This window comes from Xiphias gladius, chromosome 9, assembly GCF_016859285.1.
Source record: "Xiphias gladius isolate SHS-SW01 ecotype Sanya breed wild chromosome 9, ASM1685928v1, whole genome shotgun sequence".
Taxonomy (NCBI): domain Eukaryota; kingdom Metazoa; phylum Chordata; class Actinopteri; order Istiophoriformes; family Xiphiidae; genus Xiphias; species Xiphias gladius.
Genome location: NC_053408.1, coordinates 7,443,151 through 7,468,728, shown reverse-complemented (window position 1 = coordinate 7,468,728; position 25,578 = coordinate 7,443,151). Strand labels below are relative to the sequence as shown.

General features: G+C 38.9%; 2 protein-coding genes across 5 annotated transcripts in view; both read left to right on the top strand.

Annotated features, from left to right (window-relative positions):
- prkcea (protein kinase C, epsilon a) overlaps positions 1-12,075 on the top strand; it is a 37,080-nt gene extending 25,005 nt beyond the window's left edge. Inside the window, 12 exon segments of the mRNA XM_040135927.1 lie at positions 1,400-1,488; positions 1,858-1,987; positions 3,001-3,143; positions 4,467-4,569; positions 5,177-5,382; positions 6,044-6,217; positions 6,310-6,464; positions 6,881-7,019; positions 8,625-8,813; positions 10,336-10,482; positions 11,939-11,966; positions 11,969-12,075. Of these exon segments, the coding sequence (XP_039991861.1) occupies positions 1,400-1,488; positions 1,858-1,987; positions 3,001-3,143; positions 4,467-4,569; positions 5,177-5,382; positions 6,044-6,217; positions 6,310-6,464; positions 6,881-7,019; positions 8,625-8,813; positions 10,336-10,482; positions 11,939-11,966; positions 11,969-12,075 (1,610 nt within the window).
- Positions 12,076-13,984: 1,909 nt separating this feature from the next.
- On the top strand, positions 13,985-20,885 carry epas1a (endothelial PAS domain protein 1a). 4 transcript variants are annotated; one of them, XM_040134855.1, is made up of 9 exons: positions 13,985-14,196; positions 15,352-15,518; positions 16,899-17,146; positions 17,260-17,344; positions 17,560-17,660; positions 17,782-17,945; positions 19,256-19,362; positions 19,476-19,632; positions 20,756-20,885. In XM_040134855.1, exons 1-9 carry the CDS (start codon positions 14,171-14,173, stop codon positions 20,811-20,813), a joined length of 1,113 nt encoding a protein of 370 aa, XP_039990789.1. In that variant the 5' UTR covers positions 13,985-14,170; the 3' UTR covers positions 20,814-20,885. The 4 variants fall into 4 exon arrangements, with proteins under 4 accessions (XP_039990789.1, XP_039990788.1, XP_039990790.1 ...); XM_040134854.1 differs by having other exon boundaries at positions 19,476-19,644; XM_040134856.1 differs by having other exon boundaries at positions 19,476-19,502; positions 19,573-20,850.
- The last annotated feature ends 4,693 nt before the right edge of the window (positions 20,886-25,578 follow it).

The window sequence follows — 25,578 nt, the reverse complement described above, 5'->3', positions numbered from 1 at the left end:
CGGGAAAAGGTGAGGGTGTGGTGGATGGGTGTCTAATGCATTCAGCTTAAACTCAGGGGATTAAGGTTCCCATTCTGTCTCAAACAAACAATGTTGTAATGCTGTTTTAAATATTTACCCATGATGAAGGTACTTCCAAGACTAACTAAGCAGCCAAGTAATTTTAGTTGTCTAAATGCTTGTGTACACAGGAGATGTCTCAGTCGCATTTCGTCTGTCTCCGGCACGTCTGATGGAACAGGGCCCCATTTCCCCAAATTTGCTACATGCAAACTGTGATTTGCAACATGAGATCATTTTTCTTGTGTTTCACTGTGACACATTTCACTAATCAAAACTAAAACTATACTTGCATCCCATGCATAAGCAGATATACCAGCTATTTGCAAGTGTCAATCTTTTGTGAAACACTGGTAGTAGTTGCAGTCTGCTTGTGAACGCTTTTTTTGAAATAGATCCCTGGTTTGCTTCTATTTTAATCAGTACAGCGGCGACGTGAAGCATATTTATACATTTGAGGTCTATTTTCTACAGTCTGTTACTACAGTGATTGTGCATTAGTCTTTGAGCATTGCCAAAACATGCAGCGTTACTGTGCCTGAATGCACCCTGTATAGATGCAAGCAGAGGACACAATCTGCTGTTCTGCTCTCACTGCACACTGTGTAGACATTGTGTTACCTTAGCCATGCATAAATCACATGGTTGGATATCGTAGAAATAATTAATTTAAAAACAATGGCATTGAAAGTAACCCAGGGTTTTGTAAAAAATCCAGTATTAGTGTTTTTATCTGGCTAGCAGGTTGTGCCTCCTCTGTAATGGCTGTAGTATATGTAATAATATAAAAATATCACTAATTCAGCTAGTTTTGGAGCTCAAGAAAGTCAGATCTTCGTCATTCTTTCCTCCAGTTCATATTTAATTAATACATTTAATTGGACGTTATTCACATTTCACAGACATGAATGGTTCTGAAACTTAAATTCAAAGTATAATGTAGTAAAAATTGCATTGTTACATTTTTATATTGTCAATAAAAGTGGATCAGTCACATTTGGCCAATAGCCCACCCCTTTAATAAGGTCAGTATTGGCACGGATACTAAATCAATGCATCACTAGGTGCAACAGAATTGCATCGGAATCATGTGAACATAAAATTAATCCTTTTATGCTTCTCTCTCCATTAGCTTTTTAAGAAGCATAGACAGAAGGAAATAAAAGACAAAAGTCTTACTCAAAACTCATTTTGATGAGGTGCAGTTTACTTGGCTGGCGATAACACTGGTACTAACATCATAGCTTTGATCGATCCATCCATATAATTGTTGTGTAAACACTATTTGACTAAATTTGTCAAGATTTGCGAGTTGCTGACGTTGATGCTGTGCTTCCAGTGTGTACGTGTGTCGTCCACAAGCGCTGTCATGAGCTCATCATCACCAAGTGTGCCGGGATGAAGAAGCAGGAGGACTCACCGGAGGAGGTACACACACACTTACATCTAACACATAGAGTATGAATGTAGAAATGAGGATTGTTTTACCACAGTGTTAATAAAAAAAAACCAGATGTATAAGTCCCCTTTAACATTATTTGTTAATAAACCGTTCATTAAATATCATACTCACATATAGACAGGAACACACACACAGACTAAACCATATTGACAAAAACTGAATATGAACAGACACTCACCATTCAGGCCTTTTGTGAATTAATCCGGGTTACTTAAGGTAACGTGTGTACACTGTGTACTAACACTTGAGCCACATGCATTATTCCTCCGATAATGCGACAGTGACCTCTTTGTAACTCTGTGAGTGTATTTGTGTGTGTGTGTCTCCCTCTGTAGGTGGGTTCACAGCGGTTCAGTGTTAACATGCCCCATAAGTTCAGTATCCACAACTACAAGGTCCCCACCTTCTGTGACCACTGTGGCTCCCTGCTCTGGGGCCTCATGAGGCAGGGCCTGCAGTGCAAAGGTGAGTTCATGTACATCTGGGAATTTACGGTGTGAGCATGCTGGGGGGCATGATGAGATGACTCAAATGTGCATATATTTAAAGTCAAAGGCTGTAAACCAAAAACACAAATGTTTCAGTGAGTCTTACTTTTTTAAAAGCAATTAAAGTTCGTTATAGCTGCTTATTAATAAATGCCTATACACACATTTATATCTATGTCAAGGAGGATACGTTTCTGGTTCTGTATGTTTCTTACATCTCAAAAATGTGTTAAGAGATTTAGAAGAAAGTTGGTGAAATGTTAGGCCATGGGGTCAAAAAACAACTGATTACTTTGTGGAGCATATTCAGGGATTCCCTTTAAAGGACCTCTTTTAAACTTTTTGAGAAAACGTTTGCTGTTTTCTTATGAAATTCACAATAATCTGTTGCAGGTATCCCATTTATATCTGTCACCGAGTGTATAAATATTTTCTACAGTTAATTAATAATTCTGCTAATTGATTAATTGTTGCAATGAGATAGAATATGAGAAAATTTTAAGGTGCCACCTTGGCTTTCAGATTGTGCGATTTGACTAGACTAAGTGATTAATCAAGAAAATAACTGACAGATTGATTGATAATGAAGATAATCATAAATAAATAAAGTTGTAGCCCTCAAAAAGTTAGTAGTAGCATCCAAAGATGGTGTCTACTCTATTGACCCTGTGCTTTGATACCTTTCAATGACTTTAAGGTTTAAGGGTTAAGGTTTCATTCATGAACAATCTTTCCTTTCTGTTTCCTAAAACACCATAACTGTGTTCTGCATCTTTCCAAAGTAAAATACCATGAGCAAGCAGGTTTGGTTTTACGCTCTATAGTGTGTTGATGGACACCTGTTTGATGATGATCACACTTGTGACCTTCCAGCACAGATGTATGCCTTTAAAAACAAGGAAACCTTTTAAAAAAGCCCCATGTTTGAATCAGGGTGCCTTCTTAGGTTTCACCTTAACCTTTTCGTGTGTGTTTTATGATATTTTGCAGTGTGTAAGATGAATGTGCATAGGCGGTGTGAGACCAATGTAGCTCCAAACTGTGGTGTGGATGCCCGAGGAATCGCCAAGGTCCTGTCTGACCTGGGAGTCACGCCCGACAAGATCTCCAACACCGCACAGCGCAGGAGGAAGGTAACAAATCGTTCTCACTGTGGCGCTGCATGTTTTGTCCCACACAAATAAAGATATTTGCATTATCAAGGTTTATTTCAGAATTGGGAAACATGAAAGTAAAGGGCTGTTCCTGTCAAATTTGATTCTGTATTTGGATGGGGGATTTGGTCATTTTTAAAAATTGCTATTACTTTCTTCTTTTCATTTCAAACAGATGTTTTTGTTTTTTTATAATTTTTTACCAATACTTTTTCATCCCTTGCGCCTGGAATAATGAGAAGCTCCTGTCTTAACGCTGGTGACTGCCCCTGCTAGGCTGTAAAATAAAGCTAATTCTTTACAAAAGATACAAAAAATATTGGAGACGATATAATGAGAAAGCCTGTCCACAGTGTTGGAGTAATAAGACTGAAGTTCCGCACGTTTCACACTTTATAAGAATATATTAGTGTTTTTGCTTTGTGCATCTACTTTGATAGCATAACTATACCGTAACTGATAGTGGTTGGCTGTTTGTTGTCACATAAAATGTAAATCCTTTATTATGTTTCTATTTTACCTTTTTTAAGGAATAGTTAGACTTTTGGGGAAATCCACTAATTCGCTTTCTTGCTGAGAGTTATATGAGAAGATTGTAGACATAAGAGTGGTATCAAAGTTGATAGCTGCCGATTAGCTTAGCTTAGCATAAAGACTGGAAATGGGGAAACAGCCAGCCGTGCTCTGTCCAAAGGTAACAAAATATGCCAACCAGCGCCTATAAAGCTCACTAATTAATTTGTGTCTTGTTTTTTTTTTTAATCTTTACAAAAAACAAAGTGTGAAAAAGACAACGTTTCAGATGTACGGTGGTTACGTGCCAGGCTATTTCTTGGCCCGGCATGTTCTTGTGAGGTCGTGAGACGAGCAGCGGAAATCTAACATGATAATTAGTGAGCTTTAGTGGGGCTATTGGGTGGATTTTGTTACATTTTAAGGGAGCCGGGCTAACTGTTTCCCCCTGTTTCCAGTCTTTGTGCTAAGCTAAGCTAACTGGCTGCTGGTGCTAGATTTATAATAACCGTACAGACATGAGAGTGGCAACAATCTAACTCATCTTACTCTCTAGGATGCTCGAAGGACTCCCAATTTTTTTTTTAAAAGAAATTATTGTGACAAGGCAAGGTGTGTGAAACAATATTTAGCAAGTTCGAGATTTTATTCTGTGTATTTTATTGGACAATGACGCATGGGAAAAACAAAGTAACACGCCTGAACTGAGAAACTGAGATTAAACTCCGCGATTCAAGTTTTAAGAGGTCAGCCCAAAGGAACGGTCATGTTGTCTCTTTCTCTCTCCAGTTGACTCCAGGGCAGGACCCTCCCCAGTCTCCTCCTGAGCTCTCTCAGACTGAGGAGAACAGCTTCAGCCAGCCAGCTGTCCCCACCTCCCCCTCACAGCAGGGTAACACTGAACACAACACACACACCATCAAAAAAAGCAGATTTGACACAAACACGCAGACATTTCAAAGCTCTCTGAGATGCGTTCTTAGCAGCATGTGGTTTTAATGTGTTAATTTTACCAGCAAGAGGCAGTAATTTGATTTCAGTGATAATATTTTTGCTCGTTTTAAAAAACATGTACTTAAATGTGTTATTGTCCTCTTAGACATAAGAATAAACATGAATTATCTAAGAATTATCCCCCACCGCCCACCACCATTTGTTAGTTAGTCATTGCCCTCTCACACTTTGCAAGCTGAGAAATAAAAGTCAACTTTCTCTTTGTGGAAAGATTCCTATTTTTGTTTTATCAAGCCAAACGATGATGACAGCAACATTGGTCACTGCTGCAATTTAATCACCCTGGTCAGAGATACTTCAACTGAGTCATCCCAGGTTTTAACAGAGGATGTGATCATCATTTTTTAAAAATGATTAAAAAGTCATTTGCAGCGAATAATGAGTAATATCTCTTTTTTTGTATGATGAGCCGAACGGCGACAGGAAAAAAGGCTGTCAAACTGTTTTCAGTGATGTCTGATCTGCTTTTCCGATGACACCCACAGACTTGGCAAAATTAGATCGCCTGCAGGACGCGCTGTCACTCAACCAGCAGGGACCCCAGCACTCCTCCTCCTCTTCCTCCAACTCCACCAACTCCTCTTCCTCCTCGTCCTCTTCCTCGGCAGGCAGGGAGGATGGACAGAGCCAGAGGAGGAGCCTCAAGGACTTCAACTTTATTAAGGTTCTCGGCAAAGGCAGCTTTGGGAAGGTGCGACGACACATAAGATGTGTTTGAGGGGGACGTTTATTTGTTTATTGCTCATTAAGTTTATAAATGAAACTATTTTTTTGTTGTTTTTCTTTTAACATCCTGTTCAGCATTATTCGTAGGTGCAAAATTATCTGGGGATGTCAGGGAATATCAGGGACCAGAACAGACCAATTCACATGTACATTACATTAAAAGGAAGCAGCTCTTTTTGCACTTTACAGTACATTTTGTTTCTCCACCAAACACAGTACCTTTCACTACGGATACTAATACTTTTTGCTACTGTACAACTTTTTCAGTTCAAAAACAATAACAGACAAGAAACCATGACAATATTGATGCATTCATATATAAGGAACTCACTCATTTAAAGTTTATTCAGGGGTGAATTCTGAGATGTAAGCATCAACATAGTGTGGAGCATCTTTTCTGTGCATTATGGCATTCAAAACCCCAAGTTGAAATCTATGTACCAGCACAAAGTGTGTTAACAGAGTGTTAACTTCTGTGATATCTTTTTTTCTCTATCACATCCTTTCTCTGCTGCTTCCTTCCCCCTTCCTGCCACTCCTGCGTTCTCTTTTCTATCTCTTACCCCCCATCTTTCTGTTTTTCCCCTCCACCTCCATCTTGCCCCTCCCTGTGTTCTCCCTACCAGGTGATGTTGGCGGAGCTGAAGGGGACGGAGGAGGTTTACGCTGTCAAAGTTTTGAAGAAGGACGTGATCTTGCAAGACGATGACGTGGACTGCACCATGACCGAGAAGCGCATCCTGGCCCTCGCCCGCCGACACCCCTACCTCACCCAGCTCTACTGCTGCTTCCAGACACGGGTAGGACCACCAGACAGCACTCACACATACAGATTTGATTGCTAATCTCTGTTTTCGCCATCTCATACCTGTCTGTCTTTTTCTTTCTGCAGGACCGTTTGTTCTTTGTAATGGAATACGTGAACGGTGGAGACTTGATGTTCCAGATTCAGCGATCCAGGAAGTTTGACGAGCCTCGCTCTCGTTTTTACGCCGCTGAAGTCACCTCAGCCCTCATGTTCCTGCACCGTAATGGGGTCATCTACAGGTAAAAAACGCCAAAACCTCCTTTTTTCAATGTTTTTCAACCAAGGACTCCGTAAACTGTTTAAGGAAAACTGATTTAAAAAAAACACTTTGAGCCAATATCTATTAGAGTCTTCAAAATATTCATATTCTGTCTTGATTTAGAGGTGAATCCTTATGGGAAAACTCAGAGAATTGATAACTTATTTGAAGAACTCATGGACTATTAGGGAATTCCATAAATGGCTCAGTTATAAGAAACACACCAGAAGGTATAGGATAACATTTTTCACACTTTAATTGCATTACGTGGCATTTCTCATGTTTTTTTGTTTTTTTTCAGTATTGCAGGCTCGCTTGTTCCAGCAAGCCCAACTGTTGCGGAAACCAGATGGTGGTAATTCACTCCATCTCTCTTTTTCTCTGTCTCTCTCTCAGGGATCTGAAGCTGGATAACATCCTGTTGGACGCAGAGGGACACTGTAAGCTGGCAGACTTTGGCATGTGCAAAGAAGGGATCATGAACGGAGTGACCACCACCACCTTCTGCGGCACGCCTGACTACATTGCCCCTGAGGTGAGCTGAACTCTGTCCCCAAGACGTGACATTGTCTTCGAGATCCTTGTTTTATATTCCTTGGCCACACATTGCTCTGATGATTGAATCTGAAGTAACTAATTTAATTTACTCAATTCAATGTCTGTTGCACCATAAAGCTGCAACAGACACTGAAAAGAAGGTTCAAAAATCAATGGAGCAGACGCCGTGATATCCTGACTTTTAGTCCCTAATATGAGTCAAGCTCAAAAAAACACTGGATACTACAATTGCCATAACGCAACTCGAAAGTATTTATTTTTGTTTGACTCTACCTGCCAGTTAAATGCCCAAGCCGAGATAACCCTTTTGACATTGCTTGCGTGATTTTCTTAGACGTGACAAATCTTACAGTGGCACAGAGGATGTTACACAGCTGTTTTCACAGGCAGCGTAGCACTAATCATCACTAGTAAACTGATTTTTATGTGTAACACTGGTTCTTCTTTAGTGAAACAAATTCCGTACCTTATTTATCTGATGGTTGAAGTAGTAGCTGGTTTGCAGATTTTCCATTCAACATCAGATAAGCATAATAAATAAGGCCAAAATAGTCCAAAGTATTAATCCACCGATTCAAGAAGTCTGAAAACCAGCTTCTTGACACAAAGTGACTTCTATACATTTATGTGTAAAGTATTTTCTTTAGAGGAACACATAAGGACTTTTCTACTTTCTTCTTAAAGTATTCTGTTACTTTCTCCTGTCTTTTTTCTTTTGTACTCTATTTCTTTAATTTCTTTTTCTTTTTTTCCCTGTTCTCTAGTTTCCTTCACTGAGTACTTGAATTGAGTACATCTTACTGCTAATACTTGTTTACTTTTCATGTGTAAAATGTTTAATTCCAGACTTTAACCTCTGATGCTGTATATTTCCATCGTTGTATGGCTACATTTACTTGAAATCCTCCTCCACGCCTCCAAAAATGAATTTTGCTCATAGTTACTTCACCTGGATGCTTAGATTTCACTGTGCAGACTGAGGTACAGGTCGTACGTGACACTAGAAGGCTCTTTTCACATTCAAATGCTGAGGGAAGTTTCTCTGTGCTCAATTTAAATCTGAGTTTAAAACGTGTACATAGGAGCATATGTACGCCTCTACTTTAAACTTCCAATACACCTACACTGACAATGGACTGAAGTAACAGACATGTTGTGTCCACCAGTTAGGCTTTTTAAAGGGATTACTATTTGCATATTCATAGAATCTAGATTTTTAGATAAGGAAAAAGGAGAGTGTGTGCTTTTAGGAATTTCTAATTAATATGTTCTTAACTTTTTTATGTCCCGTAAAACATTTCCGGAAGGGATCTTTACATAAATGATTTCATGTCTTCTTGCATTCCTGCTGTTTATAACATTTAAACAGGCTCTTCCGTAAGTCTCTTTTTAGTGGTTGTTTTCTTTACCCACTACACCCCCTTAAGATTCCATCCTGTTAAAATGGAAGGTATAAGGGTAGATGTAGTTCCTACAGGATTTTTTGATATAGCTTTGCCCAAGTGGACCTGTGTTGCAGGATGTTACAAAAGGTGGAAGTTGGTGTCCTTCATGTTGAACTGTGTCATGCGGTTGAACTCAGATCCTGCAGGAGCTGGAGTACGGAGCCTCTGTGGACTGGTGGGCCCTGGGGGTGCTGATGTATGAAATGATGGCCGGACAGCCTCCGTTCGAAGCTGATAATGAAGATGACTTGTTCGAGTCGATTCTCCATGACGACGTCCTATACCCTGTGTGGCTCAGCAAAGAGGCTGTTTCTATCCTTCGAGCGGTACGTGTCGTCTCTCCACCGAGACACGCCTCTTTTAACATTTGCTTTATTCGATTATTAGAGTTTAAAAAGCTATTAGATTCTCCTCAAGAGTGAATCTCATCTTCTTCCTAGGTGAGTCTTGCTGGGGCTTCAAGGTGTCCATGGCAAACTGAAGAACAGTTTAATTTTAGTATAATTTAGTTCAGTAGATCAGATCGTATACTCTATGACTTGTTTTTGTTTGTGCCTGTCATGTGTTACAATTATATTTTTTTTAAAAACAGACACCTGTGGATCTCTGAAAAACTACATTTACGGTCCTTGAATATGATACAAAAAAAAGTCCTAAATTCACACCAACAAAGTATTTTTTGTATTGCCGTCTCCTTGTCTTCTGCGACACCATGCTCATAATCAATAGATACTAAGGGAAAGAGATTAATTAAAATTAAATTGAGCCAGAGGATACGACATTTACGATCACCAACTGCGTTTGGATTAGGAAATGAAGTCGCAGCTGGGGAAACAGGTTACAAATGTCTTTAGTTCTTCAATGGACAAAATATTTTTGCATTCAGACGGTTGTGAGTGTCTCTGAGGACTCTGGAAATATCCTCAGACAGCAGTGAGTTTTGTTAAATGACTGTCTGGGTTTTTGGAAAATCACAGGATATTTATTTTCCAGAAAATTGGATGTTTAGCTTTGTGAGCCAAATGTAATGATAACACATAAGAGCCACAAACTAAGGCCAGGGTCATGTATAAATGTTATTTAAAAAAAAAAAAAAAAAGCTAGATTTTGATGTTAAAATGCAGTCATTTTAAATGCTATTGAAACAACAGTTGTACACACAATAGATCTTAAACCAGCTCACTTTTCAGCCCGATGCAACCAGGTTTTAACCTAGATGTCCAGTGAGCTTTTTTACCAAGCTGCACTGTGAAAAGGATGTCTGTCACCTCCAAAACTTAACTTTGAAAAGATTTCACATCATACAAAAAAGTTTTGCTCGAGATCTTTAGGTGTTTGTCATTCTCCGATGTTCTTGTTATCATTGCTATCACACTGTCGTTCATGTTTCTTTCCTCGGAGCCGCACACGAGCAAATCAAACTCATTCAAAGTGCACTTAACGCAGAAGTGCTACCCTGCACTTTTCCCCGATACCGAGAAGGATAAAAAAGTCAAAGAGGTGATGGGATCATGAAACCACAGTAGATCACAAAGTGCTCTTACCACAATAAACAGAGAGCGGAAAAAAGCGGCACAGCTTTCAGTCACAGTAAATAACACCAGCACTCTGCTGACCCGTTTCATCACTCTGCCACTACGCCTCTTTGTTTGTACCATTCACAGAGCCATTAATGCCTCAGCTCTATTATTAGCACTGAACTGCTTTTTCTCAGCACTTCCTTCTGTCTTTGTCCTCATCATTTTACGGATGAAACCACACCTTGAAGCATCTTTTAAAGGGGCCGGTTTTTAAGAGGGTATAACTCCAAGTTAAAAGTGTGTATTGCTCCTGTGTGTTTGTGTGTAGTTCATGACCAAGAACCCAGCCAAGCGTCTGGGCTGTGTGGTGAGCCAGGGCTGTGAGGAGGCCATCAAGACCCATCCCTTCTTCAGAGAGATTGACTGGGTCCTGCTGGAGCAGAGAAAAGTCAAACCACCCTTTAAACCTCGAATTGTAAGAAACACACACGTATTACTTACACTTACTCAAGCACTAACGTCTTAAATCCCTACAAAACTGCAAATCTGAAAAAAATACTCACTGGGAGGATCGAGTGTGACTGTTTGACTCACAAAGTCTTAATTTGGTTTCCATAAAACTGAGCAGCTGGGTCAGAACTGATTTTCACAGGGATTTTTTAATTCTCCACAAATCCAAAATTGGTCGTATGCTCCTTCAAGAACCCCTTGCTCTGCAGTTCACTGTAAAACGAGGTCCTCTTGTGGCGATTATAGTTCAGAAAATATTTCTGGTTTACAGAAAATGTAAATAAGCCATTGATCAGGTGCCAGAGTGCCTCAAAATAATTAAATGAGATAAATGTTTAACTGCACAATGTTTGCTTTTGAAATAATTTAATAATCTTAATTTTTTGATTATTTAATGAACCCCATCTGTTTACAGTAGAACACTGATTCCCAGCCTTTTTATCTTGTGAAATTAAGGAATGTCTACTTGACACCTTTTAATACAGGTTGTATATGTCTAAAAGTGGTGAGTCAATTCAGCCAGAGTCATTTTCCTGTTATTAATATTTTATCAACTATTAATTATATAAATTTTTACTGGCCTGAATAGAGCTCAGTTCTTTTTCCGTATGAACCAACATGTGTCCATAGTACCAAGCGTCAATAGCTGTTAAATATCGAAAGTTGGCACTGAATGACTAGTCAGATACTTAGTTTTTGTTTACGTAATCTTGGATGAGATATTTCCTTATTTAAATCCTATTTTTTATTATTGTAGGCTGCGTTTTATTTAGGTACAACTGATTTGTGGGAAGACAAAGTTAAACGATGCATTTGAGAAGTTTTGCTTGTTTTGTTATGTATGAAAAAGAGTTTAGTAGAAAGAAAACGTCTTTTCCTCAAACTAAGCCATGGTATCTGTCCTAAAACTCAGGTATCATATTGACACAGAAACTGAAAAAAAAAAAAAACAATACCCAGCCAATACTGAAGAATCACAATGATTCAGTATTTCACAAGAAAATGCAGATGCTAAGTTTAGAGGAAAGCAAAATAAATAAATTAGTAAAAATATAATGATACGACTATGATAACTGATCATTTTGTCCAGCAGAAATATGTATTTGAATCATCTTATGACCCCAAAGAGAAAAATCTTTTGATCTTTTATGGGACTCCTGACCCCAAAGTTGGGAACCACTGCTGTATGAATCTGTAGCCAGTATCCATACACTGACATGACATAAGTGTTATTTTCACACACCATCACATACAAAAAAGGCAGTAAGTCTCATTGGTCAGAAGGTGACGCTCTAAGACCACTTTCAAAGCACTAGATTGTAGTGAAGTTCCTTTCTCTGACGTCCCTCCCCTCTGTGTGTGTGTGTGTGTGTGTGTGTGTGTGTTTGTGTGCCTGCGCGCGCGCATGTGTGCCTCTGCAGAAGACAAAGCGAGATGTGAATAACTTTGACAGAGGATCACTAAGGAGGACCCGTGTTTGACGCCCGGACGAGCCATCACATCATCCGATTACAGAGAGAGGAGGAGGAGTTCTTCTCTCTCCCTACTGCGCCCCTAGGAGAACACACACACACACACACACACACACACACACACACACACACACACACACCACACACACACACACTCAACACTAAACACTAAACCATGCATGCAACATGCATGCAACATAGCACATGTGTAGAACCATAAATCCCTTTTCAAAACACACACGGTTGGTCCTTTACTTTGAAGCTATTGGTTGTTGTTACTTTATGAATTTTCTTTACTTGCATTTTGTTGTTGTTGTTGCCTGGGTTTATAATGAATATGAATATGAATATGAATATGAATATGAATACATACACCTGCACATGCTCTCGCACACATTCCCATGTGCACACTTTTATTTACACACACTTTTTTATACACACATTTTCTCACATACAAATAGTCTCACTGTATATCACATCATATGCTATACAACCAAACACACACACACACACACACACACACACACACACACACACACACACACACTTACACTTACACTACACTGCTTTCTTCCCGCACCTGTTGCTGGGTTGTAGGTGGCTGGGATGTAGCCTGTGTGTGTGTGTGTTTGTTCAGGTGTTCAGGTGTTTGTTCAGGTGTTTTTTTTTGTCAAGTTTTTTTTTTATGTTGTTTGTTTTTTTTGGGGGGGGGGGGTTTGGATTGTGGTATGATTGAAATCTTGCTCTCATCTGTCCTCCTGTATCATGTGTACAAAGCAGATGTCAAGCTTACAAGTTACAGGCTATTGAACTAATTATGTGGAGCAGAGTATTACAGGCGGCCTGTGTAGCAGTGAAAAGCCCAGTCCCAGTCCACGTCAGTTCTGCCGGTGAGAATGCGCTGGCCTGCGGGCGTGTTTTGTTTTTTGTTTTTTTGTTTGTTTTCTGGTCATGAATGTACATTTTCATGTGTGAATGTGTTCTTTTTTTTTTCACTCTCAGTGTGTGACTTTTTGTCTTTAGCATCCTGTTTCTATAGTTACCATCAGTGTTTTTCAGCCCCCCCTTTCCTTCTTCCTCTCCTCCAAAGCACCAATTCCCCTTTCCAACCTCTAGCAGCTCTCACTCAGCCAAAACCACTTGCTTTTCTGACTATTTCCTTTTTCAAGATTGGCTTTTCTTTCTTATTGCTCTCTCTCTTTTTTATTATAATTATTATTATTATAATTATTATTATTATTATTATTATTATTATTATTGTAAAGTGTATCTGGAGGAAACCTTTGTGTATAATACAACAACTATACTATTACAGGTCTGTTACAGCCAGGTGAAAAGAAATGTGGAGAACCAGCAGCTGAAATACCTCTCATTTCAAACACATACACACAAAACACCACATACAGACTCTCTTCTCTTCCTCCTCCCTCTTCTCCTCACTTTCTTTCTTACAAACACACACACATGCACACACAGAGAAGGACTATTGTTGCGTGCACTGTACAGTGATCTGAAGGCGAGCTGGTTGCTCTGTGTGCAGTAGAGTATAGTCAGTGTGTAGTGAAGCTTCGCGCACCCAGGTGTAGGGCTGTTCCTGGTCACACTTCTATCTTAATCTGTGCCAAAATGTAGTGCAACAGCCAGGCTAGTCCTGTCTGGTCTGATTCCAATAAAACACTGAGCTGTCGACATCACTCCCAGACTCCTCCGTGTCTCCTTTCCTTCCTCTTTAATTATTTATTTACTTTATTTTTTTTCGGTTGCTTTATTTCGTTTTTTATCGATTCTCGCATGCTGCTGTTCGAAGGCAGACCTGTGGGATGCACAAAAGTCAGTGTGAGAGAAGAAGAAGAAGAAAGGAGAGGGTGGGGTGGAGAGTGGGAGGAAAGGGAGGGGAGGGTGATGCTTTTCCTGTCCAGCTGACCTATCATTGTGCTTAGTTTTGGAGGCCTGTAGGTGATGCACTTGTAGAATGGAGAGGAAACACTTCCTGGAGTTTGTTCAAGTCATCTGTGCTGCTGGGGACCACTTGGCTTGTGACACTTGGCAATGCTAATTGCCTCTCTGGTTAATTAGACTGCCTGCAAGGTGCAGATTGTAGTGGGGAGATTCCCTCCTGTGCTGTGAACTCCCGCTGCCAATGGTCACCATGACACTGGATAGAGACGTCTGTTGGATACAATGACAGCGGACAAGGAGAAGAGAAGGTAAAGCTGCCTGTTGCTTTTTTGTTTTAAAAACCATCTTCGCAGTGCATTCGATATGTTTTCGGTCTGTGACTGAGGTGATGTGGTGAGGCCAAAGATGGTGCTGTAACCACGCCGGGCATCTAGATAATTTGAATCTTAACTAAGTGCACCGCTGTTCTCAATGGTGGAAGAGTTACTCAAATCCCTTGAAAAAAAAAAAAGTAACGGTAACAAAATCCCACTGGAAAAATGCAAGTAAAAGCTCTACAACCAGAATCTTTAGTGATAGTAAAAAGCATTAGCAGTAAAATGTACTCTATTAAAGTAAAAGAAAATCATCAAAATAACCCCAAATTGGAGATTTACTAACACACCAGTGTCATTTTAGTTGAAGTATTACATCCTTTCCTACATGTTGAGAAATTCTCTACAACCCTTTCAGATGATGTAAAAAAGTCTGTGTCAAAGTGCAAAAAGACTTCATCAGAGTTCCTCTGAAGTTGCGGTTTTGGAGATATTTTATTTTATAACAGGCGGCCTTGGTGCCTGAGAAACTGAAAATGCGTAGTAAAAAAGTAAGAACAAGTATGCATTTCCTTCTGAAATTCAGTTACCTGAGTTCTGACAAAGTGGAAATACTCATAAAATACTTCAAAGCGTTCTTAAGAACAATCAATAAGTAAATGCGCTTTGTTATCTCTGCAATTCTTACTTTGACTCACTGGAATTTCTGGATGAATATCATTAAATTAATCTCAATAACTATGACCAAAAAATGTTGTGAAGCAAGTTCTGATTAAAAAAAAAAAAACAGAAAAAACCCCAATACTTTCAAAGCTTGTTTAGTACAAAAAATGAAGTTACAACTAAGCTGTTAAGTAACTGTAGTATCGTAATGTTTCCCTAATCGGCCCGTACAGAGTTACAGTATGGTACTGTTACAAAGGCACTTTATGCCATTCCCTGTAATATCACCTCTATATTCATATAGTGACATGTACTGTGTTTGTGGTTATGCATTTATAGTATATAGTGACTATTTTATTTTAAGTAATTTTATTTTATAATATCCATGTATATGTCATCAAGATTACTTGAGTTGTTTTTCACAGCGGCAAGCTGTTACTCTTTCTGGCTCACTGTATCTTTTTGTCCGACCGTTGTGCCCCGCAGGGCGATCAGCCGTGAGGCGGCCAGGAGGAGACGACGGGTGGAGTCTGACGTGTTCGGAGATTTATCTCGGCTCCTGCCACTCCAACCCGCCATCCGATCTAACCTGGACAAGCCCTCCGTCATTCGCCTCACCCTCAGCTACATACGCATGCAGACACTGCTCAAAGGCAACAAAAGTCATCACTCACTTTAAGGACATTTGACCACTGAACATAAAAATATGCTTAGAAATCATGCAGAAATAGCCAAAAACTATATTTATACCTGCAGATGATATCAGTGTATATTTCTATGTCATATATATATGCTTTATATTTTGCCACAGTTTTGAGAACAAGTTATATATATAACAAGAAAAAAAAAAGTTTAGATAGCAGAGAACACTTTCCATAACAGTGTCTGGGCATGCGTGCGTGAAATTTGGGGCCATTGCCGTTGACCGCATTTCACATCAATCATGAATGTGAAATTTCCATTCAGAATACTTACATGCAAAAAAATGATGACTAATAAAATACACCTTATTACACTTTAAATAATGCGTACACAAGTAAAGTAAGTTAACATCCCAACACAAAATAATGTTTTGAATATTTGGTTGAGTAACAACGCTTCTTTAATATGTCTAAGTCTGCTCAATCGATACCCAATTAACACATTATAAAGATGAATTGAAAGTTGAAGATGTAGAGAAAAATATAGATTTGGCAGGCTGATGTTAAAATATGGCAGGTTCTCATAATTTGTTCCAGATTTGTACAATAAATACAACTATGAAGTAATTCATTGTACCGTGTCCAAAATACTGCGTGTTTAAAATGAACCTTCGAATCTACATGTACAAAGACAGTTATTGGAAAAATTCTATATATTTATATATTCTATATCTACATAATATATACTCTTATATATATGATATATATATATGAATATATATATATTATATAATATATATATATTCGACTTCTGCTTCAGAAAAACCAAACAAGTAAATAAGATCAGTTTCTTGAGGTAAACTGTCAGCAGATGGGTGTTAGATAGCGGAAGACCTTGATTCCTTGATAGCACGAGTAACAAAACCTGGAAAAAACACACACACACACACGTCTTATACTAGTTGTGAGGACACTCCCTAGCCACTTACCCTAACCTTAACCATCACAAATAAATGCCTAACCCCAACCCTTCGCCTAACCCTAATCTAAACATAGTTCTAATCTGAGCCCTGAAACCAGGTGTTAACCTTCAAACAGCCCTTTGAAGTTGCGAGGACCGGCCAAAATGTCCTCACAACGATAATTTCAAAACCAAAATTTGTCCACACAGACATAGGAAAAACATATATACACACATGGACGCACATACACAGATAGATCACAAATACAGAGCATTCATTTTTCACAGTTTCCATAACTATTGAAAACCACTGAAAATGTGGAATGGAATAGAGGAGTTTCTCATGAAATGAGAGATTTTTCACAGCAGTTTTGTAAAAATCAGACGGCAGCACAATCGATAAAATCACTTCCTCTCTTGTGCTGTTTCAGGGAACACGGGTACAAAAGCCAGGACCAGTCACACAGTAAAATATGGACAAGTGTTGGAAGGTGGAGAGGAACGGCGAGTGGGTGCTGGGGGACCTAACGTTGAGGAGAAGGAGGCGCGGGAAGTTGAGGCCTTGGAGGAGACAAACATGTACCTGAGGATCCTGGAAGGATTTCTGATGGTCTTGTCCACTGAGGGAGACATGATCTACCTGTCTGACAATGTCAGCAAATACATGGGCTTGACGCAGGTACACACCCACACACACACACAAACACACACACACACAACATAATTGATGTACTGGTGTCCATTTAGGATTCAGGATTTAAAGATGGCTGTGTACTTTATGTTTTCTGACAGACTGAGTTGATGGGACACAATATTTTTGAGTTTACTCACCCCTGTGACCATGAAGAAATCAGAAATAACCTACGGCTAACGGCAGGTGTGTGTGTGTGTGTGTGTGTGTGTGTGTGTGTGTGTGTGTGTGTGTGTGTGTGTGTGTGTGTGTGTGTGTGTGTGTGTGTGTGTGTGTGTGTGTGTGTGCGTGCGTGTGTGTTTTATATCCTGTCATTGTGTGTTATTTTTCAGGAAATCATGCACATTTAAACTGTTTTTTATTTTTATTTTATGTAGCTCAATAAATTGCCTGTTTTTTAGAGGAAGTTTGGTGGGGTGCAAAGAGAGACTTTGTCATGAGGATAAAAAGTGCTCTGACACACAGAGGAAGAAGCACCAACCTCAAATCAGCTACGTGGAAGGTTGGTGAGAAACGGTTCCACTTGAACCAAAAATTCACACTTTTTTTTCCCTCCCCTTCCTGCATCAAAAAGTGTGATAATATTTATTTGCTAAGTTTTACATAAAATTGTGTGGGTTTAGGTTCTTCACTGTCAGGGCCAAGCGAAGATGTGTGTCATCCCCTCTTCAGTTTCCTGCCTGCTGCTAACCTGCCAACCTCTGCCCCTCTCACACACACTCCTCAGCGCACACACTTTCACCAGCCAGCACAGCATGGACATGAGGTTCACGTACTGTGACCAGAGGTGATTTACACAAGTGTATACACATACATACTGTATACAGGTGAGTTAGTATTTATTTAAGTGGACAGCCTTTGCGCACGGACCAACCATCTTGTATCTGTGCATTATTAGTACCTGTGAATCGGCAGAAACCCAGGTGAAAGTACTGCTACCCTGCTCAAATTAGAAGACGAGGCATTACTTACTTAAAGTACTGGTGTAAGAATATGGTTTTATAAAAAGCAAAAAGCAGCCCCAATGAAATACACTCAGAGTGAAAGTTGTTGAGTTGAAAAACAGGAGCAGCTGCGTACTGTGAGTTATTTTGCTCTTGCGGTGTAATAAGGAAGAGTTGTGATTTCATTCTGCAGTGTTGCACATCATGAAATGAGTTAGAAAAAGGAAACTCAATGCTCCTCCCCTTGTATTCAGCTGCTGTGCTGCACTGATATCTGTTCTGCCGGTTTTAACTGCTGGTTCCAAGCAACGAATGCACAAAAACAAGGCAAATGCAAACCAAGAAGTTGCAAGAAATTTCCTAACAAATAGTTTTATATACAATACTGTGCATTTATAAGGCAAAGATACATCTTTTGTCTGAAATAAGTTTTTTTATTGTTAAAACCTCTTAAACTGCACTGACCCATTACAAATCCACGCTGTGCAGCCAAACATTATTCAAACTGACATTATTTTAAAGTCTAGTGGAGACTCCAAAGTTTTGAAAGATACCAAATACTGTATCTCAGGCTGAATCTTGGCGAAAATATGTATAAAACGATGCGCAACGCCTCTAGAATATTTAGAATAATATTTGGATTTGATTGACTGATGCAGTCATCAGAAACACTGAGTCTTGAGGTTGAATTTTCTCTCAGTATAGACAGCTGAAACAAGCTAAATCAGAATATATGATACCGAGAGTGAGAAATAAAATAATTTTAATTTCCTTCGAGCTTCTTAAGGCTGAAACAGAAAGAGAAAACTGGATCTTAAGGGGTATATTTAGAAAGATGAAAAAATTATTTGCTGCACTGTAACTGCTTCTTTGTTTCATTTTTGCCTTCCCTTTTTTTTTTTTTAAATTTTAGGCCTACAACTGCATAATATCAGTGAACCCTAAACTGGTTTGTTGCTGCTCCTGAATAAGTAACACTAAGTGACTTGTTATTTCACAGTGCTCTTATTGAGTCATTGCAAGGAGCTTACATCGTAAGCAGCCTATTTGAATCATTCATTCGTTAACATGTGCTTAAAGACTAGTTTATCAGGCAGTATTGTTATCGTTATCGTTAATACTGTTACTGCTTTGTGTTTTTGTGCTTGTGCAGAGTGACTTTGCTTTTGGGCTACAGTCCTGAGGAGCTGCGGGGTCGTTCCATCTATGATCTCTGTCACACACTGGACACAAACTGTTTGACCAAAAATCATGTGAACTGTGAGTAGTGATGCACATAAACACACACACGCACACACACGCGCGCACACGCATTGCGCACTTGTAAACACCTGATTTCACCTCTCTCTGTCGCTCTCTCTCTTTCTCTGCAGTGTGTTTGAAGAGTCAGTCAGTTAGTGGTAAGTACAGGATCCTGGTGAGAGGTGGAGGTTATGTCTGGGTGGAGAGTCACAGTGCTGTCATCCCCAGCGTCCGACCCTCCAAGTCCAGACCCGGCGCCCATCAGCCGCTCTGCATCCTCAGTGTTACGTATGTCCTCAGGTGTGTGTGTGTGTCATATCAGTTAAATGTGCTAAGAAAATCTGGGTACAGAGATTTGAAACTACCTTGATAAAGTGAATCCGTTGCAATAAACATTTTGTTGCCTTTATTTTTAGCCTTGCTAGCAGCTCTAGGGTCTGTCTGTCTTTTTGTCCACCACTTTGGTCCAGACTGAAATATCTCAACAACTATTTAATGGATTAAAATTTGCAGCCAAGTCGTTGTCAGAAACTACAAGTTGGTGGCTGACTTGAACAGTTTATGCCACTTGGCTTTTTCTACATATGGTTCAAATGATATGACATGAATGTGGGATTAGTATTAATTAGCAAATGCTTGGATGCAAACATGCTAAACTAAGATAGTTCTAGGTGCTAACGCAAAACACTGTAAACGATAATGTAACTTTGACAGTAAATTTGACAGTTTTTACTGTTATTGAGTATCAAGTCCCGAATTTTATGCCATACTGTGATTTACAGCAACCAATGCTTGTGTGGATGTCAGAGTATCAAGCTAGCAATGTAGGGTTTGCTTTAGGGCTGCGACTAAAGGTTATTTTTTCCATTAAACTACTATTTGTATAGTGTATAAAGTGTCATAAAATTGTGAAAATGCCCATCACGTTTTCCCAGAGCTAAGGTTATGTCTTTGCTTATTTTTTCCGCCCAAGGGTCCACAACCCAATGATTTTCACTTTTCAATGATATAGAAGAAAGAAAAGCAGCAAATCCTCACATTTGAGGAGCTGGAACTAGAGAATGGTCTGCCTTTTTTGCTTGCTGAATTTTCAATTAATTTAACGATCAAATGATTTTCAAAATAGTTTGCCATTAATTTTCTGTAGAGCAACTACGCAATCATTGACTACTAGAACTAGATTGCTTTGTTAAATGGTTGAAATGATTGTAAAATATATGAGTTACTATATTTAAAGAACTAAAACATGCAAAACCGTCGGTATCATCCTTTAAATAAACTCCCATAAACTAGCTATGTTGAAACTGTTTTGAGGCTTTATAGTGGAAATCCCATAGAAATAGCAGGTTTAGTGTAATTCAGAGTATTTTTATTAATATATTTTCTAATGCTCCATTCGTTTGTCTTACAGTGGAGTGGAGGAGCCGTCCCTGCAACTCTCTTTGGACCAAACTATCAACAGATTTTGAGCTGAAACTGGATTATGAAGAACAGTCTGCTGAATCCTTATCCTATAAAAAACAACAATCTGCTCTACCTCCTTCTGTAGATTCCTATTGGTTGTTTTCATCAAATTAACTTTTATTGAATATAAAACTTTATTATTCAAAACAACGTGCTGTGTGCTTGTGTCCCTGATGTTTCTGAGGTTATACATTGACACTATTTGATGTATAGTATTTGGCTATAGCTGCAACTATCTGAGTTGTTGTTTACCGCCAGAAATTATAAAATAAAACATTGTTTATTTTAAGTGGGTTGTAGCTTCAGGTAAGTTTTGATGGCTCCAGCGGATAAATAGTCACAAAAGCTGTTTTTTTTTAAAAACTTTTTACTTCACAGTTTGGTCAAACTGTTTTGCATAATTGTTGGAGCACAACTTTTGTCTTGAAGGAAAACTGAAGCTTAAGGTGTAGACTGTGGTTGACAGACAGTTGACAGGGCGTCGTGAGAGCTGAAATTTGTTGATGAAACCAGGCAGTTTGACTTTTTCTTGAACTCTCTGATCCTGATCTTCCTTCCTTTGGGGTTTCCTTCTCGGCCACCTGACACGTGGGTTGACATCTGACTGTCAAGCATAGACTACACACACACACAAATACACTGAGTATATATAGCGAGATATGCATTGTGCTGATGAAGAGATGTTAGCAGACGCAAGTCAAAACCACAGCTTCCTGTACATAGACACTCAAGAGGAAAGTTCTCGTGAGAACCTTTTCAACTTTTTACCTCTCGGCCTCTAAATACACGCACGTGCGCACACACACAGAAACACTCACACACACACACACACACACACACACACACACACACACACACACACACAAAAGACTATTTCAAGTTTCAGTTCAACTGGCTTTACTAGTGTGAATCTGACTGAAAATAAAATTGCAATAAGACAATAATGATTAATTAAAAAAGAAAATTAGGAAATAACAACAGAAAATATAAAGCTACCCTTTGTCAGATCAAAATACACATATAAAGCTTTACTTTTTTTTTAACACTAAGTCCCCTCACAACCTGTTGGGAGAACACACAACACACACTACTCCTCCTGTGCTATAACAGTGGCCCATTAAGCGCTGGTGTGGTGATTTGCAGGTCAAAAGTGTGTAGACGTGTGCGTTAAAATTTTACTCATTTTAGTTGAAAACTGGAAATTTTTCCCTCACCGTATTTCATGTGTGGCCAGGACCCGCTTTACAAAATATACAGCGGCATTGGAATGTAACTAAGGACACTGACTCAAGAACAAATTTGAGTCGGTTTTGCTTGAGTATTTCAGTTACTGCCTACTAATACCGCCACTCCACCACATTTCAGAGAGATGTATTTAACAGTTTTAGTTGTAATTTACTCTACGGATTATGATTTTACATACAACACATATAATAAGATTATAAATTATGATGCATTGTTATAGATTAAACTACCCTACAGAATACCAAAGAGTTAGGATTATCACCACGTCAACCAACTACAACAGTAAAACGCTCCTTACACATGAATGCATCACTAATAACAGTCTAATAATATCATACATAATAGTTTATATATATAATATTTTTACTTTTGATACTTTGAGTAAATTATGATGATAATACTTCAATGCTGGACATGTACTTGTAATGGAGTATTTTTATATTCCAGTATTGCTACTTTCACTCAAGTAAAGGAACTGAATATTTCCTCTGCCACTAATATATAGTTATCTAAATGCTGTTGAAATGACTGTTATACATAACTTCCATCCATCCGTCCATCCATGCATTCTCTACCACTTATCCAGAGTTGCTGCGGTGGCAGCAGGCAGCAGCAGTTTTTCTTCGTCTTTGTTACAAAGTAGTTCTGATGAAATTGGGAAAATAAACCTGTCTGTGTGGCTACATTTCTTTACATGCCAGTGAGAAATTATGCTTTTTTTTTTTTTTTTTTTTTTGCAATTTTGTTGAACTGACCCTTTAATGTTCACAGTGGCTTTCTTAAACACAAAATCTAAATCATGTGGTGCATTTAAAGACAAATTATTAAGCACCTGATTCTTGCCTTCCTAGTTCTTAGTTCGTAGTTCTTAGTTCCAGTATGACAGGATTCATGCTCAGTTCTATTATCTCACATTTAATCATATAAATGTCTTTTAATGATATTTTGTGTATAAGGATTTTTTTTTTTTTTACCTCACTCAGGCTTTGTAATTTAGTGGTTTTATATTCTCAGCCTCACACCGATGCAGTCGGACTACAGCACCAAGGGAAAGATTCTTGCTCCATCTGGTGTTAAGCTGTTGTCAGTGGAACGACACATACAGTCAGCAACCCCCACATGGTGGCCATGTTCCTTGCTTGGGCCTTGGTTAGAAGCAAAGTAGTCCTTTCAAGGTGCATGGAAGAGGAAAAAATTCTGATAAGGTAAAAACTCCAGCAGCACTTGTAGTACAAAGAACCATTTTATTGTCAAACCAGTGGGTTTCGGCCTGTGGCCTTCATCAGGGTCTTTTGGGCTTTGGTTAGGACAGTTTCATATACTGTATGTCTCACAAGCATTTGACATGTGGCCTAAAAGATTCTGCCAAAGACTCTTCTCTTTCATTTTTTTGGGAACTATCTGACCACTACTAATCTTTCTTTACCGAGATGTCAGAGAACACGGTACCGTATAACTTCAAAACAAATACTGATTCTAAATGTGCTCTGCAAAATAACATTATAAAGTCAAAACTAGCCAGGAAGCCCATTTGCCCATTAGAAAACATCCAATCAAATCAGCTGTGATGTTAACCATTTTATTTATTGACATGGATTTACCTTTACCTTAGCCAGTACTGACTTGTTTATTGTTTATTTATTTGTGTATCTATTTGGTCCCTGTTAGCTGTTACCAGCGCAACAGCTACTCTTCCTGGCGTCCATAGGAAAAAAATTATTCCAACAATTTCATGTGATTACGTAAACAGACGTAAGAAAGTACCGTTATATTCAAAGGCACATACATAATACATGTACCTACATATAAAACAGGTAATAATTCAGATCAAATAAGGTACAGTGCTAGTTCCTGGTAGTAAAATCGGCGCAATGTAGAATTTACATCCATCAAAAATGTGCTTATTGGAGGTATTTTTGCAATAACCTGACCAGATTTGAGACATTATCGTAATTATGACATTTCATTTCAGAAAATTAAATGTCATACTAGACGATAGAGTACTAGATGATAAATTTGACATTAATCAAACAGAATCTCAGTGTTAACACACTAAAGATTGACATTTGTGTATGAAAATGAGTAATCAAAATCAAAAGTTAAATCATTCTAGATTAGACAGAATGTGGTATGAATTAGTTTAAATGGAGTTTATATGTTAGTTTTAAGTTTGTAGTCTGTGCATTGTATTACAATAAAGCTGCCTTGTGTCATAGTCTTTATCCTTGAATAACCTTGAGTCTATCATTTGCTTTGAATAATGTTAACTCCCTGCGCTGTCTTTCTTGGCTTTAAGGGAATAAAAGATGCTTGTTATCAATAATCTTAAGTGACCGTGATCTGAATATTGATTTGTTCATTAAGTCACAGCTGATTTTGAGCTACTTAGCCAAAGAAAGTGTCAAAAGTAAAGAAAAAAAAAAAACATTTATGAAACTTTTTTTTGTCCTCTGTGTTCAAAGTGCTTCGTTATTATCTTGGCTCTAACAAATGTTTCTCACCGTGTGTGATTAGTTTGCCAAACTGCCCTTTTCCGGTTGGCCATGCCGGTTTTCAAGGTGACCCTGATAGTTGTTGAGGGAATTTGTGTAACTACATGTTGTTTCAGAAGCCTGATCACTCCAGTATGACCCAGTATGAGGCACAGAGGGTGGAGGTAAGAGGTGGAGGAGGCCATGGAGGTGGGCTGAGGGTTTAATTTCATACTACCGTGAACGCCCATTTTAAAGGAGCAGGCTCGGACACAAAACCTTCACAGCCTTTACGGGAGGAGGGTCTCGGTTCCTCAGAGCTCTCATGCATTTCCAGTAAAAGCACCATGTGACTTGACTGAACAGGCCCTTGTTTACCTCAGCCCCCATATTCCCTCTTCTTAGCCTCATCTCCTCCCCCAGTCATCCCCCCACGGTTGGGTGGGTGTTGTCAGGCTGTAAACCAATGACACAACAGTGCTCACTGTTTGAAACACAACCATGATAAATCAGTGTGTGGAAGTGTACGGAAGAAAACACAAAGAGGAGGCGATAGGGGGAATGATACAATTAAAGATAAACTCGAGTCCCACAGGCAGGGACATTCCGGTAGGGTAATGAAGGAGAGAAGGAGACGGCAATAAATTGAATCAAAGGCACATTAAGTGCAACCTTTTCAGCCTTTCCTATACTTTCATTTAATTATTAATTGTCTTTTATTGCAGTCATTGTTTTATTGTGGAATTAATAACATCTTTATCTATATCTGGATAAAGAAACGGTGGAAAAAAGAGAGCTGACTGAAAATGACCTCTGGTGCAGAGATCACAGTTCAAAGTCCTGTGACTGATATATGTTTTACATGACAGGTAGAAAACAGGTTGGTTCCTTGGTGTACAAGCAGGCACATACATAAGATCCAGCTCAAGAACTTAGGACAGGATTTTTGTATGATTGTAGGCGAGATAAGTGTATTTATAGCAATGAGGCAATTCAAATAGCTTTACATATGGCAAAAATTGAAAAACACAATGAAGAGAAAAATAAAATAAAT